Below are 14,322 nucleotides of genomic sequence, written 5' to 3'. Positions count from 1 at the left end.
GAGTTAACTGCCTAGAGCATGTGGCCCACTTGGCATGCACTGACAGCATCAACCACCTTGTCTCTATTCTGTTAGAGAACAGTGGACTGGTGAAGATTGACAGCTGCTGACATCAACTTGCTCCTACGGAAAGAATTCTTTCCTCTTTTGAACTCCAGAGTACCATCATCTCCCAGCTTTCGTCTATTCTGCCCTTGTTTTCAATCTCCTTTCCTCACACTTCTTCTGCTTGTCACTTACATAGGGATGGTTCCCCAGGGTCCTGACTGGGACTCCATCTTCTCCTCTTCCGTACTCTCACTGGATGACATCAGAGCTGCATGACTTCCGCTGCACTCAAGCGCTGGCAGGTCCTGAACGTCTGTGCACACCACAGCCTCCCTCCAGTATCTCGCCTGTGTACATGCATACCTCATACCTAACATTCTATACATTATTCTCCCAAACAGGGTCTCTTCTTATATTTGCTATTTTTCAACATCTTTGACTCCTCCATCTCCCCTAACTGCCACATTAAAAATGTCATCAAATGCTGCTCATTTGACCTCATAACAGTTTTCAAATCAGTTCCCACCTCTTTAACACCAATGCCACAACTTAGGTATCAAGAATTAAGTGAGCTGTGGCCAGGCGCAGTGGCTCACGCCTGTAATCCCAGCACTTTGGGAGGCCGAGGCAGGCAGATCACGAGGTCAGGAGATCGAGACCATCCTGGCTAACATGGTGAAACCCTGTCTCTACTGAAAATGCAAAAAAATTAGCCGGGTGTGGTGGCGGGCACCTGTAGTCCCAGCTACTCAGGAGGCTGAGGCAGGAGAATGGCGTGAACCCAGGAGGCGGAGCTTGCAGTGAGCCGAGATCACGCCACTGTGCTCCAGTCTGGGCAACAGAGTGAGACTCTGTCTCAAAAAATATATATATATATTTTTTAAGTGAGCTGCTTATTAAGCTGCTACCCTGCCTGTGGTCTTGTCTATTTTCTGACTGTCCCCCCACTCCCTACTCATTCATATTGAAATGAAACTTTCAAATAAAAATCTATCTTTCAGTCTATGTCTTTGGATTCATCAAAGATTTCCACCTTCAGGATAAAGTGGGAACTCCTTGGGAGGATGCACATGGCCTTTCCCAGTGTCACCTGCATGAATCTACCACACACAGAGCTCACCCTTGCTTCTACATTCTTGTGAGAACCACTCCTCCACCTGAAGCACCCCCACTCACTCCTTAAAACTCAGTGTGGGGATCGAATCTGCAGAAGAATCCTGCCTGCCCCCCAACCTGCCCTGGCCTCCATTCAGGACTAAGCTGCTTTTCTTTATCCTCCCCAGCAGGGTGTTTTCCACCACTTCAGGGCTCTACGCAGCAATGAATGTTTGCTCCTTTACTGCTCCCACCTCCACACAATGAAGCCCACTGAGAGGCAATGGCATCTTTCGTCACCTCTGCACACCCAGTGTCTAGCCTGGTCCCTGGAACATAACAGGCACACATGGTGTTTTCATAAAGAAAGAAACTGATTCCAGGAGCAAAACATATTATCTGCTCCTTAAGCCAAAAATATATACATCTGCTTCATAAAGACTAACTTCCTAAGAAACTACTATAAACCATTCAGCAAACACACAAGATGATGAATTCATCAAATAAAGTTGGAGAACTCGGCTACACCAGGTTAAGGGGCACGGATGCTATATACAAGGATTTTCCTATCACTATATAACTCCATATATACAAATATGTGTTTAATTCAGTCATTCCATATCAAGAGATAAAAACAATTAAGACACAGTCTTCCTATAGAAAACTTGTAATTTGGCTGTGGATAAAGACTAACAAAAATGCAATCCTAATACAAAGTGAAAAAATTCATATTATATATGTTGATCCAAAGGGTAGTGGCATGCTTTTTAAAATCCTCATGTTACCCCCTAACAAAATTGGCTAAAATGAATAATCTGTGCAAGAATATCACTAATATCCTTTGAGCATCAAGGACATATTAGGATAGACAATGTACCCACTTGGTAATTCAAATTCAGAGAGCAAAACTCACAGGTGCAAATGAAGAAGGTAAGGAACCTGGGTGTGGTGAAGACATCGGAGGGGGCGAGGGCACTGGCGACAGAAGAGGAGGGGGAAGTTTGAAGAAGTCAATTGCAGCTTGAAGATCTTCATCAAAAAAATGATCATGATCAACAAATTCAGTGCTGCCACCATCATGATGACTTTGTACTAAAACCTCAAGATTTCCATTCTCATTAAAAACATGGTCAGAACTACAATTTGTTCCACTGGAGCTCTGTTTTTCCACATTTTGACATAAAAAGTCCTCCTTTATCTCCATGGACAGTTTTGTGAGGCATGTCTGCACATTTGAGGTCCTGAGAGGGCTGCCTTGTGTTGGAGGTAGCATACCATCTTCCCCAGGCACTCTGGAGCTGGTGATTGCTTTGGCAGGTTTTTCTGTGTGGGGGAACAAAAGTAGGTATCAGGTATTTACAGTATCAAGAAAACTTAAAAAAAAAAAAAAAGAAACCTTATTACAACAGTTCAAAATGTTTGAAATATTAAGTCCAAGTAAGCAGAAACATTTTTTAAAAGGCAACCAATCGCTTTCTAAACATTAACCTAGAAAATCAATACATTTCATACAAGTATGCTAGCCTTGCAGTAAGAAAAGTGAGACAGGTGAGACGGACCGGTGGGTGGATGGATGACACAGCTGGAAAGGCATCCACAGCCATGAAAATGGGCCTTGCTGGCTCACTCGGTCTCTGGATGAATCCTCCCATACAAACAGCAGAATCTGGCAGAGAAACAACTTTGTGCCTATAGGTTGATACAGAACGCTATTTTCTGTCCAAAAAGTGATTTGAAATCAACTAATATCAGGCCTACCCATGGCCAAATCTGTACAATGCTCTCTAACTGAAAGATCTGATGAATACTATGAATACTCAGTAAGATAATGCAACAGAAAAGTTCCTATAAAAACCTAATCCTGGTCTTGATTTTGGTGAACTTCAGTGGTACTAATTATTAACAAAAACATTTAATTCCATAACCATTTATTATATTTGCCAGCTTTAAAAATAAGTTTTATAGAGGATCCAGGGCTCCTTGGATAAGCGGTTGATTATAGGGCTGGGAAGGGAAAATCCAAGTAGAGATGGAAACATCTTGTGGTACCGGAAGTAAACAACTCAAAAAAAAATGGAGTATTTATGAAGGGCCCAGAGCCAATCTGAAGAAGCTCCCACCAAAGCTAAAAGGAGAGCAATGAATTATTATTTACGAATAAAATAAATATCTAATGAGACTATACTGATGTAAACAAGTAATAAATGGTGGATAAGGAACAGTTCTTACATAAGAATTCCAATTAAAGAATGCAGATGGAATGAGACAAATAAAAACTCACTATTTGGCAAACACTAAAGCATTAATTATAGCAGGCAAGATCCACTGCTGTAGGCTAAAATCAGCAGGTGACAATTGGAAAGAAACAGAATATTTGCACAATGTTAAAGAATCTTTCTCAAGTTGATTCATTAGGAAAAAAAGAGCAACTTTACAACATAAAAACCTGCAGATACCACCTTCCCCAAGTGATCAAGGTTAGAACCCAGTGATAATACACATCCACATCACCTATCCCTAGAACAACTCCCTGAGCAAAGAGAAACATCACCACTGTGACGTTCTTGCCACAAATACACAACCTCAATCTGACATGAGAAAACATCAGATAAGCCAAAACAATGGGCTTTCTACAAAATTATTCTACAAAATAATATTCTCCCAAAGTGTAAAAGACATGAGAGATTAAAAAAAAAAAACAGGAACTTTTGGACTGGAGGAGGTGAAAGCAAGATTACTACTAACGGCAACATGGGTTCCTGTACTGCATCCTGGAAGGAAAGGAGGATACCTGGGGAAAACTGTGGAATTCACAGTTTAGTTAATAGGGTTGTACCAAATGTCCTGGTTTTGATCACTACTGGTAACTGAAAATGTTAAAAATCCTGCAATCTGCTAAGGGATCCATGGAGATTCTCTGAACTATTTTTGTAACCATCCTCATATGAAAATAAAAAAGTTAAAAGAATATGTCTTATGGTATAATAAGATTCCAAAGATACCATCTTTTCCCTTCTACTTTGGAAAAATTAACGTAATATATTTACCCCTCAAAAGCATATTTTTAAATACAAACATTAGATCATGAAATGAAGAACAGCTCTTTTAATAACAGTTTAACAACGTAAAATCAAATGCTTAATATAGAATGCTGATTGATATAGAAGGCCAAAAAGCATCCCCCGGTTGCCTCTGCCTAAATGGATGAATTGATAAATTATAAACTGAGGTGACTAATTTAAGAGTTGAGGGCACCATGTGGTTAATACCAATGGGTACCTAGCAGGTGAACTGCGGGAAACATCTACTTAAAGAAATGCCATCAAATATGCCTCCGTACACTCGACAAGTTCTGAGTCCACCATAAATAAGAATCAGTAACTTGTCCCTTAACATTTTTTCCAAGGAAACTGTCTTTAGAAGCCTGAGAGGAAAATAAGGTGGAGGTTTCCATAGATTTAGAACCTCAATGACCTGTGAATTTACGGCAGCTAATCATAAGAAATTAGTAAAATGACAAAAAGCTAAATAAGAAGCACTTTAATCTTATACAAGACAGCTATCTTCTCCCCTCCTACTCAGGATAGCTAAATCGACTATAACTGTGAATGTGCTAGAATGGCCCCATGATACTCTGAGAATCAAGATGGTCAACCAAAGGAACTGATAAATTACATTAAAAATAAACGAAGCTAAAGTGCTCACAGATTGATCAAATTCATGAAATGATTCAGAAGAAACTGCATCCTTCAAGTCTCCGCTCTCCACCTGCCAGGTATGCCTCTGCTACTTGACCTTCTCATTTTTTTTGAAGATTCTCTGATGAAAGCTAAATGTATTTACTGGGATTAACATTCACACTGAAGGGAAACGAGTTTTGTATAATTAAAAGTACTAATTCTAGTTTACTTCATTCTTTCGATGTTAGAATCAGGAGCGATTAAAAACTAATGGCTGCTATGCCTATGGTTAACCTCTCTACTTTCACATATGAAATCCGTTTCTGTAAGCTTCTCTCTCACCTGGGACACATCTGCTGCCTTCACCAGGTAGTCTGTGTGTTGTGTTTACACAGAGCCAGAGTTCCTTCAGAAGCAGTTTTACTTTTCCTGTGAAACAGAGTAAAGCATTAAAGTCATCTTATTTGGCTCACCGTACACAAGGCCAAAACATACTTCTGTGAAATCAGGGTTTATTAGGGACTTAGAAAATTAGGTAACTTAAACATCTTCCCCAAACTCAACCATTGTGCACAATACAGTCAGTTGATAAAAAGGCCTGCAATACTTTAGCTAAAAATTGAAGGCTGAAGGTACATTTGTTTGCTTTTTTAAAAAAAAATTTGGTGGCAGAGGGAGGGGATTCAAAAGACCATGTGTACTTGCTGTTAAAGGCTTTTATTACCTCTTTATGTATGCATGGGAGAAATGAATCTTTGGCCACATATTTTCACCAGAGAGTGCTTTGAGATGGGGGAAGGAAGCACAGTTAATAATTGATAAGGGATCTGGGCTCTATGTATTTTATAAGGAGTAGAGAAGCATCCCTCAGTTATAAGAGGTTATCAGAAGAGTCATTAGACTTAGCCATGCTGTAATTAATCTGGGGAGTTCAGGGATTACAGATAATCCATCAATGGACTTGAGGGGAGACGGTATGGGAATGTGTGCGTATGAACATATGGATAGGAACCGATCATCACACACACGAGCAGACAGAGAAGCACATACTTTTATGAGGAAAGTAAAACCTTTGGAATTTTTACACATTTTCAAAGAGATATAAATTCCTAAAATAGTTAAGAACCAGTAATTCAAATTGAAAGGCCAAGGGATGCTGTAACTAAGACAGCCCTAATGAAATAAATGTAACATTAAGAATATTATACTATGGTTTTAAAGCTTTTCTACATTAACACAAATTTCAAAACCTTCTAAAGCAAAAAGGATTTATGAAAATGTAACTATGAATAGCTTGTGGTGAAAAGTGCATAAAGAGACAACCCATACGAATTAAAATTCAACTAAAAGTAGCTTAAGTATATGTAACTTTCAGGCCACCTCAAAAGTTTTATTAGAGTTTCCTTGAACTTAAGTTTTTTAATTAACCTTAAGCATTTACTGATATTAGTGAAATCTTTAATCCAGTTCAAGAGAAGCTTAAAAGACCAAACTTTAAAAATCCAAATGTCTCAGGGAATCACAGATTTTGTAAGAGATTAGCTCTACTTAAGCTGGCAGACTGCATCACTCCAAAAAATGAAGTCCACAGAAAGGGGACAGGACAACTGTGGAGGACAGTTCACAGGTAAGTGTGAAAGGCTGGACACTGCCAACTCTCCTGAGCCAAAACAACCTTCTGATTGCCACTGTGTGTGAGCCATAACCATTTTTCAGTTCCAAAACTCTGTGATCCAGTAGCTTATCTACATTGTGATATAACCTACCCAAAAGCCTGCTTCCAAATATTGTAATCCCCTTTGCTTAAATGACCTGACCAGCATCCCTGCTTATTACGTATACCCAAAGCAGCAAACAAGGAACCTTAAAAAAAAAGAAAAAAAGTTACTTTTCCATTCTTACGGAGGCTACCATCCAGAGCTATGCCTTTTCTAACTGTGCATTCATTACTGCTTATCTGACCCAAAAAAATAAATAAATAAAAACACTCTATTCCCAACAAAGCAGAAAAAAAATCTTCAGCGTTAACTTCATACTTAGTTGTGAAGATAACACCTCCTTAAAGTGAATTACACAACTTTCCCTAATCCTTTAAAATTCTTCCTTTATCAAACTCTAAGGCATGTATGAATATTTAAGGACTTACATATTTATTTATGAAATTTATTTTGTACTTCATTGCTTTGTCATTTTCTGTATCCATACCACACTTATTTAATCAGGGTAGGTTACTGAATATCTGTTAGAGCATAATCCTTATTCAGTTTTTTCCTGTTGAAAAATTGTATTATTCTGAACATATACTTTTCCCTATAAACCATCTGCTTGTCCTCTTCCATAGAAAACCTCTATGGGACTTTGAATATTTCTGCATATTTATAAATACATTTGGGGAAATTTTACATCTTTATGCTTTGAATCTTCTCATCCAGGAACATGTTTATGTACTCAGGTCTTCCTTAACGCTTTTAAGGAATGTTTCAGTTTTCCTCAGAAACACTGTATACTGCTTTCAGGTCTTTTCTTAGACATCTGCTGGTTCAGGTGCCACTTGAGAATGGGTTGTTCTTATTCCTTCCTTTTCTAACAAGTTAATAACGGTACAATGTATGTGTTCATTGTATATGCCAGCACTTTACCAAGCTCTATTACTTCTAATTCCAACTCTAGCTGAGTCTTTTAAATTCTCTACATTAGTAGTATCATCTGAAATAATGACAATTTCAACTTTTCTTTATTAGTATTCACAGCTCCTACTCTTCTGCATTTATTCTGTTGCACTGGTTCAGGCCTCCAGTACAAAAAAAAAAAAAAAAAATGGAACAAACAAAAAGCATGCTAGCCTTGTTTTTAACAGTAATAACTATACTTTGAATGTTTCACCTTTCTCAAGTTAAAATTTTTTCTCTATTAACCTCATCAATTTTTTGAAATTGGAACTAGGTGCTGAATTGAGATGATCCCAACATTCTCTGACCCAGTTGTAGTATTCCTGAGATAAATCTTCAAGCATAATTTGTCTGTACTCTAAATTATTTGTGGATTTAATTTCTTAAAATTTTATTTAGTATTTTTGCAGCTATATTAACAACACAAGAGTCCTGAATCTTGAGAACATGTGTGCATGCTATTTGATTTTGGTACAGCATTATGCTAGCCTAAGAGAATAAAATGGAAACATTCTTTATTTTCTAAGTTCTGAAACAAAAAAATTAACAAAGACACTAGGTTTTCACTGAACGTTTACAAAGCTCACCTATAAACTATCTGGATTTATTATGGTGTTAGATCTTTAACTATTGTTAAAAATTTCTTCCTATTTTTTGTTCAGGTTTGCAGCAACTGCTCTGAGTCAATTTGAGCATGTTTTCCTTGAAAATGGACCATTCTACTTACATTCTCACATCTGAATATGAACTTGTGAATTATGAAATTTCTCTACTGTAGTTTTATCTGTTTCTCAATCCTGGTGCTGTTTTTCCTTTTTTTGTTTATTTGTTTAATCAAAGTTTACCAAAGAGTTGTTGGTTTCACTAGCATTACAAAGAACCAGCTATCAGATTTAATTGTCCTAAATCAATTGCTTTGTTTCCTATTTCATTAACTTTAGTTTGCATTTTCATCAATTTTTTCCTTCAGTTAAACACTTCATTCTCTGTATTTATTTTCTAAAGTGGCAATGTATCACATAAGGCCTTAACATATTCCTTTGAATAGTGAAGGAATTGGCTATATCTTAAAGATTTTAATAAATATTGCCCTACTGTTTACTTTCAAAACAGTTTAGTATTTCAGTTCTTATTCTCTCTGTTACCAAAGAGAGATTTTTTGTATGTCTTATGTGAGTTTAGTTACTAGGTAAGTTTTGCAGGTTTTGTTTTTGCAGAGGGAGGGGGATTTTTATTAAAAGCTCATACTAAATTGTAGGTATTTTTTATTGTTCACTTACTAGTCAACTTTTATACATGTTTGAAAAGTATTTTAACAAACTCCAGGTGTGTGGTTCACAAAGAGTTGTATATAAATTATCCATTTGGAACTGTGATTCCAATTCCATCCCTTGTCTGCTTCTGCTCTCTCTAAAAAACATACTGAAGTCTCTCATGACGAAAATAGATTTGGCCAGTCCCCCTAGATTTCCAAGAGTATTGCTTAACATCATTTCACACTTTTAGGTACATACTAGCAGTATCTTCTTGGCAAACTATACTTTTAATCAACATTTCAATCATGTAAATTCATTTCTAAGCTTTTATTATTTTTTACCTTATATGACTGCTTTAATGTCAGCATTGCTTGGAATATTTTTATCCATCCCTCTAATATTGTCTGTTTCATTTGATTTGGGGTATATTTCCTACGAAGGTGTCAGAGATGGAGACTGTACACAAAAGTCACGCTCAACACTTGGTGGCCCCTATGAATATGAATACTCCATGTGTTCTCTGCTCAGGAAAGTTTCCTTCTGTCATGTCTTGATCACCTTCTCTCCTTATGTTTCTGTTCTCCCCTCTGAGAAGTCCAAGGAGATGCATACTGAGACATCCGGCTCTATCCTCCAAATCTTATTTTCTCTAATATCTTTAATTTGTTTGTTCCTTTGTATGATGTTCTCAACCGCCTAGGATTCAGTCTCTAGGATCAACTTAATTGATCTTTTATTTGTTCATCCAGTATTTCCACCTTTCTACTGGGTTTATTTTATTTATGCAATTGGATTTTTAATTTTCAAGATCCCCAGCTGGTTCAATTTCATAGCAGCAGCCTATGGACATGTTCTTAGACTTTCTCTAAAGGAAATGCAATCAGTTTTCAGTATTTCCTTCTCATTCATAATTAAAGACTGTTTCTCTCAGTCTTCTTGCATCTGTTGCTTTTCTCTTTTTTCTCACTGCTTTTTCTCTAAGTTTTAGATGAGGGTTTAAGCAGAACATCTTTGGTAGACAAAGTATATTTCTTCAGCCTACATTTTTAGTGCTATTCCTTTAGCAGTAAATGTAGATTCTCATTTCATAAATCTGTGGGACCCTGCCTTGCAGAGGAAGCAGTGGAAAGTGGATGCAGTTGTGAGGGTTTACATGGAGTATATAAACATCTTGTTTTCTGGGAACAGGAGGGGCCAGTCCTTAAAGTGGCCATAATTACCCAATTTTCTGATGTCCACGCCCACTCTGAGGAGCTCTAATGTCATAACTAAAACTTTAAAAAACTAAACTGGGGCCACAGTTTATGAGCAAAGGCCAGAAACAGTTTTTGAAACCAGAAGGTTGGCATTCCTTTCACCCTTTAATCAATTACCTGGCAAAATGCTAATGTCCTGCTCCTTCTCCCACTCCCTGCCATCTCTGATTTGGGGAAACTCGCAGCTTCTGCAACGAAAACTTACTTTGTGAGAGCTGCTATTTTCTCTGCAATTGCGGGTTGCATCACCAATTGATACTATCTGCTGTGCATCTTTCTCATTTCTTCTACTGATGGTAATCTTTGTAACTATCCAGGAGTTGCTGCTTTTTTTTTTTTTTTTCTGGTTGAAAATTTTTGTTGGAATTTGAAAGAAAAGAAACGCAAAGTGGCACTCAGACAGCCTTTTTTTGTAAAGTGAAGTCAACCTAATACTCTGGTGCTTACTTTGCAAATCTTTTCCATAAGTCAAGTATTAGTGTTAACAATACACTTAAGAAGGATAAACCCATCAAGGTCCACAGCTAAATAACCAGCAGATTCCCAAAAACTTTATGTATTTGGGAAAAGTAAAATATACAACAGACATATCCCTGCCCTGATGAAGAGGGTAGATGGAAACAAAACATAAGACAATTTTACTTGAGACAATAATAAGTTATTTGAAAAAAATACAACAGAATGTAGCGATAGAGAGCAACTACAGAAAGAGGACAGAAGGGTTCTGCTTTGAATAGTAAGGCTTGGGAATAGCTGAATTGTAAAACAATCTGTCAGCCCAAAAACAAAGATAATTCCATTCAACCGCTGACTACTGAATGGGAAAGCAAATGTTGTCACGTCTTCTATTTCTCTCAGCAATAACTATTACTTAAAGTCTCACTTTCCATACACAAGAGATGAAGAATCTAGTCAAAAGCACATGGAACCATATCTAGTGACAGTGGTAGGTGAGCAATCAATGCCTAGGCAGCTGCAAGGTGGGAGCTGTTAAAGCCTTACACCAAGGAGAACATGAACTTGTACTCTGAATTTTTTAAAAACTTAAAGAAAAAAAGGTAAAGGTGACTTCTAAAAGAGACACCATATACCTGCACACAATTTAAATGTTTTTAATCATTTCCACTTGGAGAAAAAATAACACATTAGTGAGATGAAATACCATTATTTACTAATTAAACATTTTAAATGCATCCCCACAAAAAACCTGTGAGATAGAGCAGAAATTCAAATTCATATTTCCATTTTTAAAAGGAAAATGAAAATACAAAAAAAAGGAAAGTAAATGGCAGAGTCACACAACAAATGGAAGGATTAAAGTGAAAATTCTCATTTCCCACCTCCTAGAGTTATGCTTCTCACTTATGAGACGTGGCGCTCAGTAATGCAGTGTGTGTCCACATTTGCATTACATTCCCTTGTTCCATGACCACCACTTTTCTTTGCAACTGTGGGCCTTCCCTAAACTTTTCTGTCTATACTATAGGGCTTTACTACATAATATACTGTAAGGCTTTAACTCTACAGTTTTCCTGCCTGACTTTAACATTTTCGTATATACTTGGTACCTAGGAAATTTAATAAATTAATTTGATAAATTATAATCCAGAGGAAAAAATCTCTATTCATTAACTGAAAAAAGCAGACATTATATCTCCAACTAGTTTTCCTATCCCAAACAATATTGATTTTTGACTCTTTTATTCACTGTATTATTTTATAAGACAATAAGCTGATTATATTTGGATCTAATGAAGACACAATAATATATGACTTCTACTAAAACAAAACATCAACTAAGCCCTGGCACTTTCACTGTGTTTTGTGAGCAAAACACAGCCTCACAACCCACTAAGAGCAATACACAACATTAAAACAAAAGTTGCAATATACTCACTTTTATCTATGCTTCCATATGAATCACTTGAAATTTGTGTTCCAATATGTCTCAACTCTAAAAGCATGGGGAAAAAACGGTTAATAAAATACTACATATCAAAAAGAAATTTATGTAAGCATTAACGGAATACTCACCCTTTTCATTTTTCTGTTTAGAAAATTCATCAAGCCTTTCCTGTGAAAACAAAACATTAATAGTGTTTATGCTGAATGAGAAGTGCAGCCATTCTAGACCAAATGTAAAACAGGTGCAACAGGCAGCTAGGACTGTTTTCGCCAGGGGGCCTCAGGCTTGACTCCTATGTGAGTTAAAACAGAGACACTTCAGAGGCCCTGGAGTCACGTATTTAAGGTGTGTGTATGCTGCTTTCGTCTCGTACCTGTGTCTTCTTAAATTCCTTTTCAAGTATTTTCTTTTCATTTCTCAGTTGCTTGAAGTCCTGAGTTTGCTTGACAGCAGCCTCTTTAAGTCCAATGAAGCAATAGGGAGAGAAAAATAATTTACTAACTTTACTACTGTGGTTAATGAAATACTCAAAATCGTATCTATTACAAGTTTTTCTAATTTCTTAAAACTTTGAAATAAATTTTGTAAAAAGCCATTGCTCCTTCAATATTTTATCGTCAGGGCTGAATGCAATATACTTTTTTCTTTAACTGTCATTTAAACCACAGAACTAGCACAGGCCTTAAGAATTCTTTCCAAACCAGGCACAGCAATCCCAACCCCTAGTTAAGGAAGAATTCAAGGCATAAAAGGGAGTTGCCGTTCCATTTCAATCACTGGCAACCTTAAAGTCTTAGAAATTTTAGAAATGTGATTTTATCTCAGAACACAGCGTCTTTATTAGGGAGGGGAGAGGCGATCTTCTCAATGCTTATTATAGATATAGTTATTCTTCCCTGGAATTCTCTTCAACAAGTTAGCTAAACATAATTCCTAGGACCTTTATTAGAGATCTATTTTTAGGTAATAGATCTCTTTATTAGAGATCTATTTTAGGTAATCCTTCATTCTCATTTTTGGTTCGGAAGCCTCAAATGGTCCAGACATACTATTAAGAATCTGACCAGTATTGACTTTACATAAATATGCTCATATACAATTACTAACTAAAACCCCAGGAAACACCTCAGTAACAATCCTCTCCTGACTCCTCTAACAAGTTTGGATATTTTTTTTACTCAGTAATCTTTATTAAGTCACACTGATAAATTTTTTTTACTAGAAAAAAAATTTTTTATACATGAAAAATAAAGGCGACATTTTGCTTCACAGAAAGTCTGTTCTAAAACCTGCATATATAGTCTCACTGGCACTTCAGATTTCTTTAAAAATGTTTCCTTGCAGTGGCTCACGACTGTGATCCCAGCACTTTGGGAGGATGAGCAGGTCTCTTGAGCCCAGGAGTTCAAGACCAGCCTGGGCAACATAGTGGAACTCTGTCTCTACAAAAAATTAGTTGAAATTAGTCGGGTGTCGTGGTGCACATCTGTAGTTTCCAGCTACTCAGGAGGTGGAATAATCACCTGAGTCTGGGAGGTTGAGGCTGCAGTAAGCCATGACTGTGCCACTGTACTCCAGCCTAGGTGACAGAGTGAGACTCTGTCTCAAAAAAATAATAATAATTTCCTTGACTGGGCACAGTGGCTCACACCTGTAATATCAGCACTTTGGGAGGCTGAGGCAGGAGAATTACTCAAGCCAAGGAGTTCAAGACCAGCCTGGGCAACCCTATCTTTACAAAAAATTTAAAAGGCAGGTGTGGTAGCACACACCTATAGTCCCATCTACTCTGGAGGCTGAGGCTGGAGGATCAATTGAAGGCAGAGTTACAGTGAGCTATGATTTTGCTACTGCACTCCAGCCTAGGCAACAGAGTGAGACCTGTCTCTAAAAAAACAAAAGAAGTGGGACAGGTGCGGTGGCTCACGCCTGTAATCCCAGCACTTTGGGAGGCCAAGGCAGGCGGATCACCTGAGGTTAGGAGTTCAAGACCAGCCTGGCCAACATGGTGAAACCCCATCTCTACTAAAAATATAAAAAAGTTAGCCAGGTGTGGTGGCACATGCCACATAGGCCCGGCTACTCAGGAGGCTGAGGCAGAACCCAGGAGACAGAGGTTGTAGAGAGCTGGGATCACGCCACTGCACTCCAGTCTAGGCGACAGAGCAAGACTTCCTCTCAAAAAAAAAAAAAAAATTCTTTTTTAAATAAAAATGTGGCTAGGTGCAGTGGCTCACGCCTGTAAAACCAGCACTTTGGGAAGCTGAGGCGGGCAGATCACTTGAGGTCAGGAGTTTGAGACCAGTCTGGCCAACATGGTGAAAGCCCGTCTGCACCAAAAAACACAAAAATTAGCTAGGTTTGGTGGTGCGTGCCTGTAGTCCCAGATGCTCAGGAGGCTGAGGTGGGAGA

At 37.7% G+C, this 14,322-nt stretch overlaps 1 protein-coding gene across 2 annotated transcripts in view; it reads right to left on the bottom strand.

Moving 5' to 3' along the window:
• ICE1 (interactor of little elongation complex ELL subunit 1) overlaps positions 1-14,322 on the bottom strand; it is a 69,906-nt gene that overhangs the window by 33,070 nt on the left and 22,514 nt on the right. For both annotated transcript variants that reach the window (XR_009210489.1, XM_032135196.2), the window contains exons 8-12: positions 12,284-12,366; positions 12,039-12,078; positions 11,902-11,958; positions 5,166-5,252; positions 2,057-2,466 (exon numbers count right to left, since the gene is read on the bottom strand). Coding sequence is in view for 1 of the 2 variants with exons in the window: in XM_032135196.2 (XP_031991087.1) it covers positions 2,057-2,466; positions 5,166-5,252; positions 11,902-11,958; positions 12,039-12,078; positions 12,284-12,366 (677 nt within the window). In the remaining variant the exon portion in view is untranslated. The remainder of the gene's footprint in view (positions 1-2,056; positions 2,467-5,165; positions 5,253-11,901; positions 11,959-12,038; positions 12,079-12,283; positions 12,367-14,322) is intronic.

Source organism: Hylobates moloch, unplaced genomic scaffold (genome assembly GCF_009828535.3).
Source record: "Hylobates moloch isolate HMO894 unplaced genomic scaffold, HMol_V3 SCAFFOLD_17, whole genome shotgun sequence".
NCBI classification, from domain to species: Eukaryota; Metazoa; Chordata; class Mammalia; order Primates; family Hylobatidae; genus Hylobates; species Hylobates moloch.
Note: the sequence above shows the minus strand (reverse complement) of the source record. Positions and strands in the feature narration are given on the sequence as shown.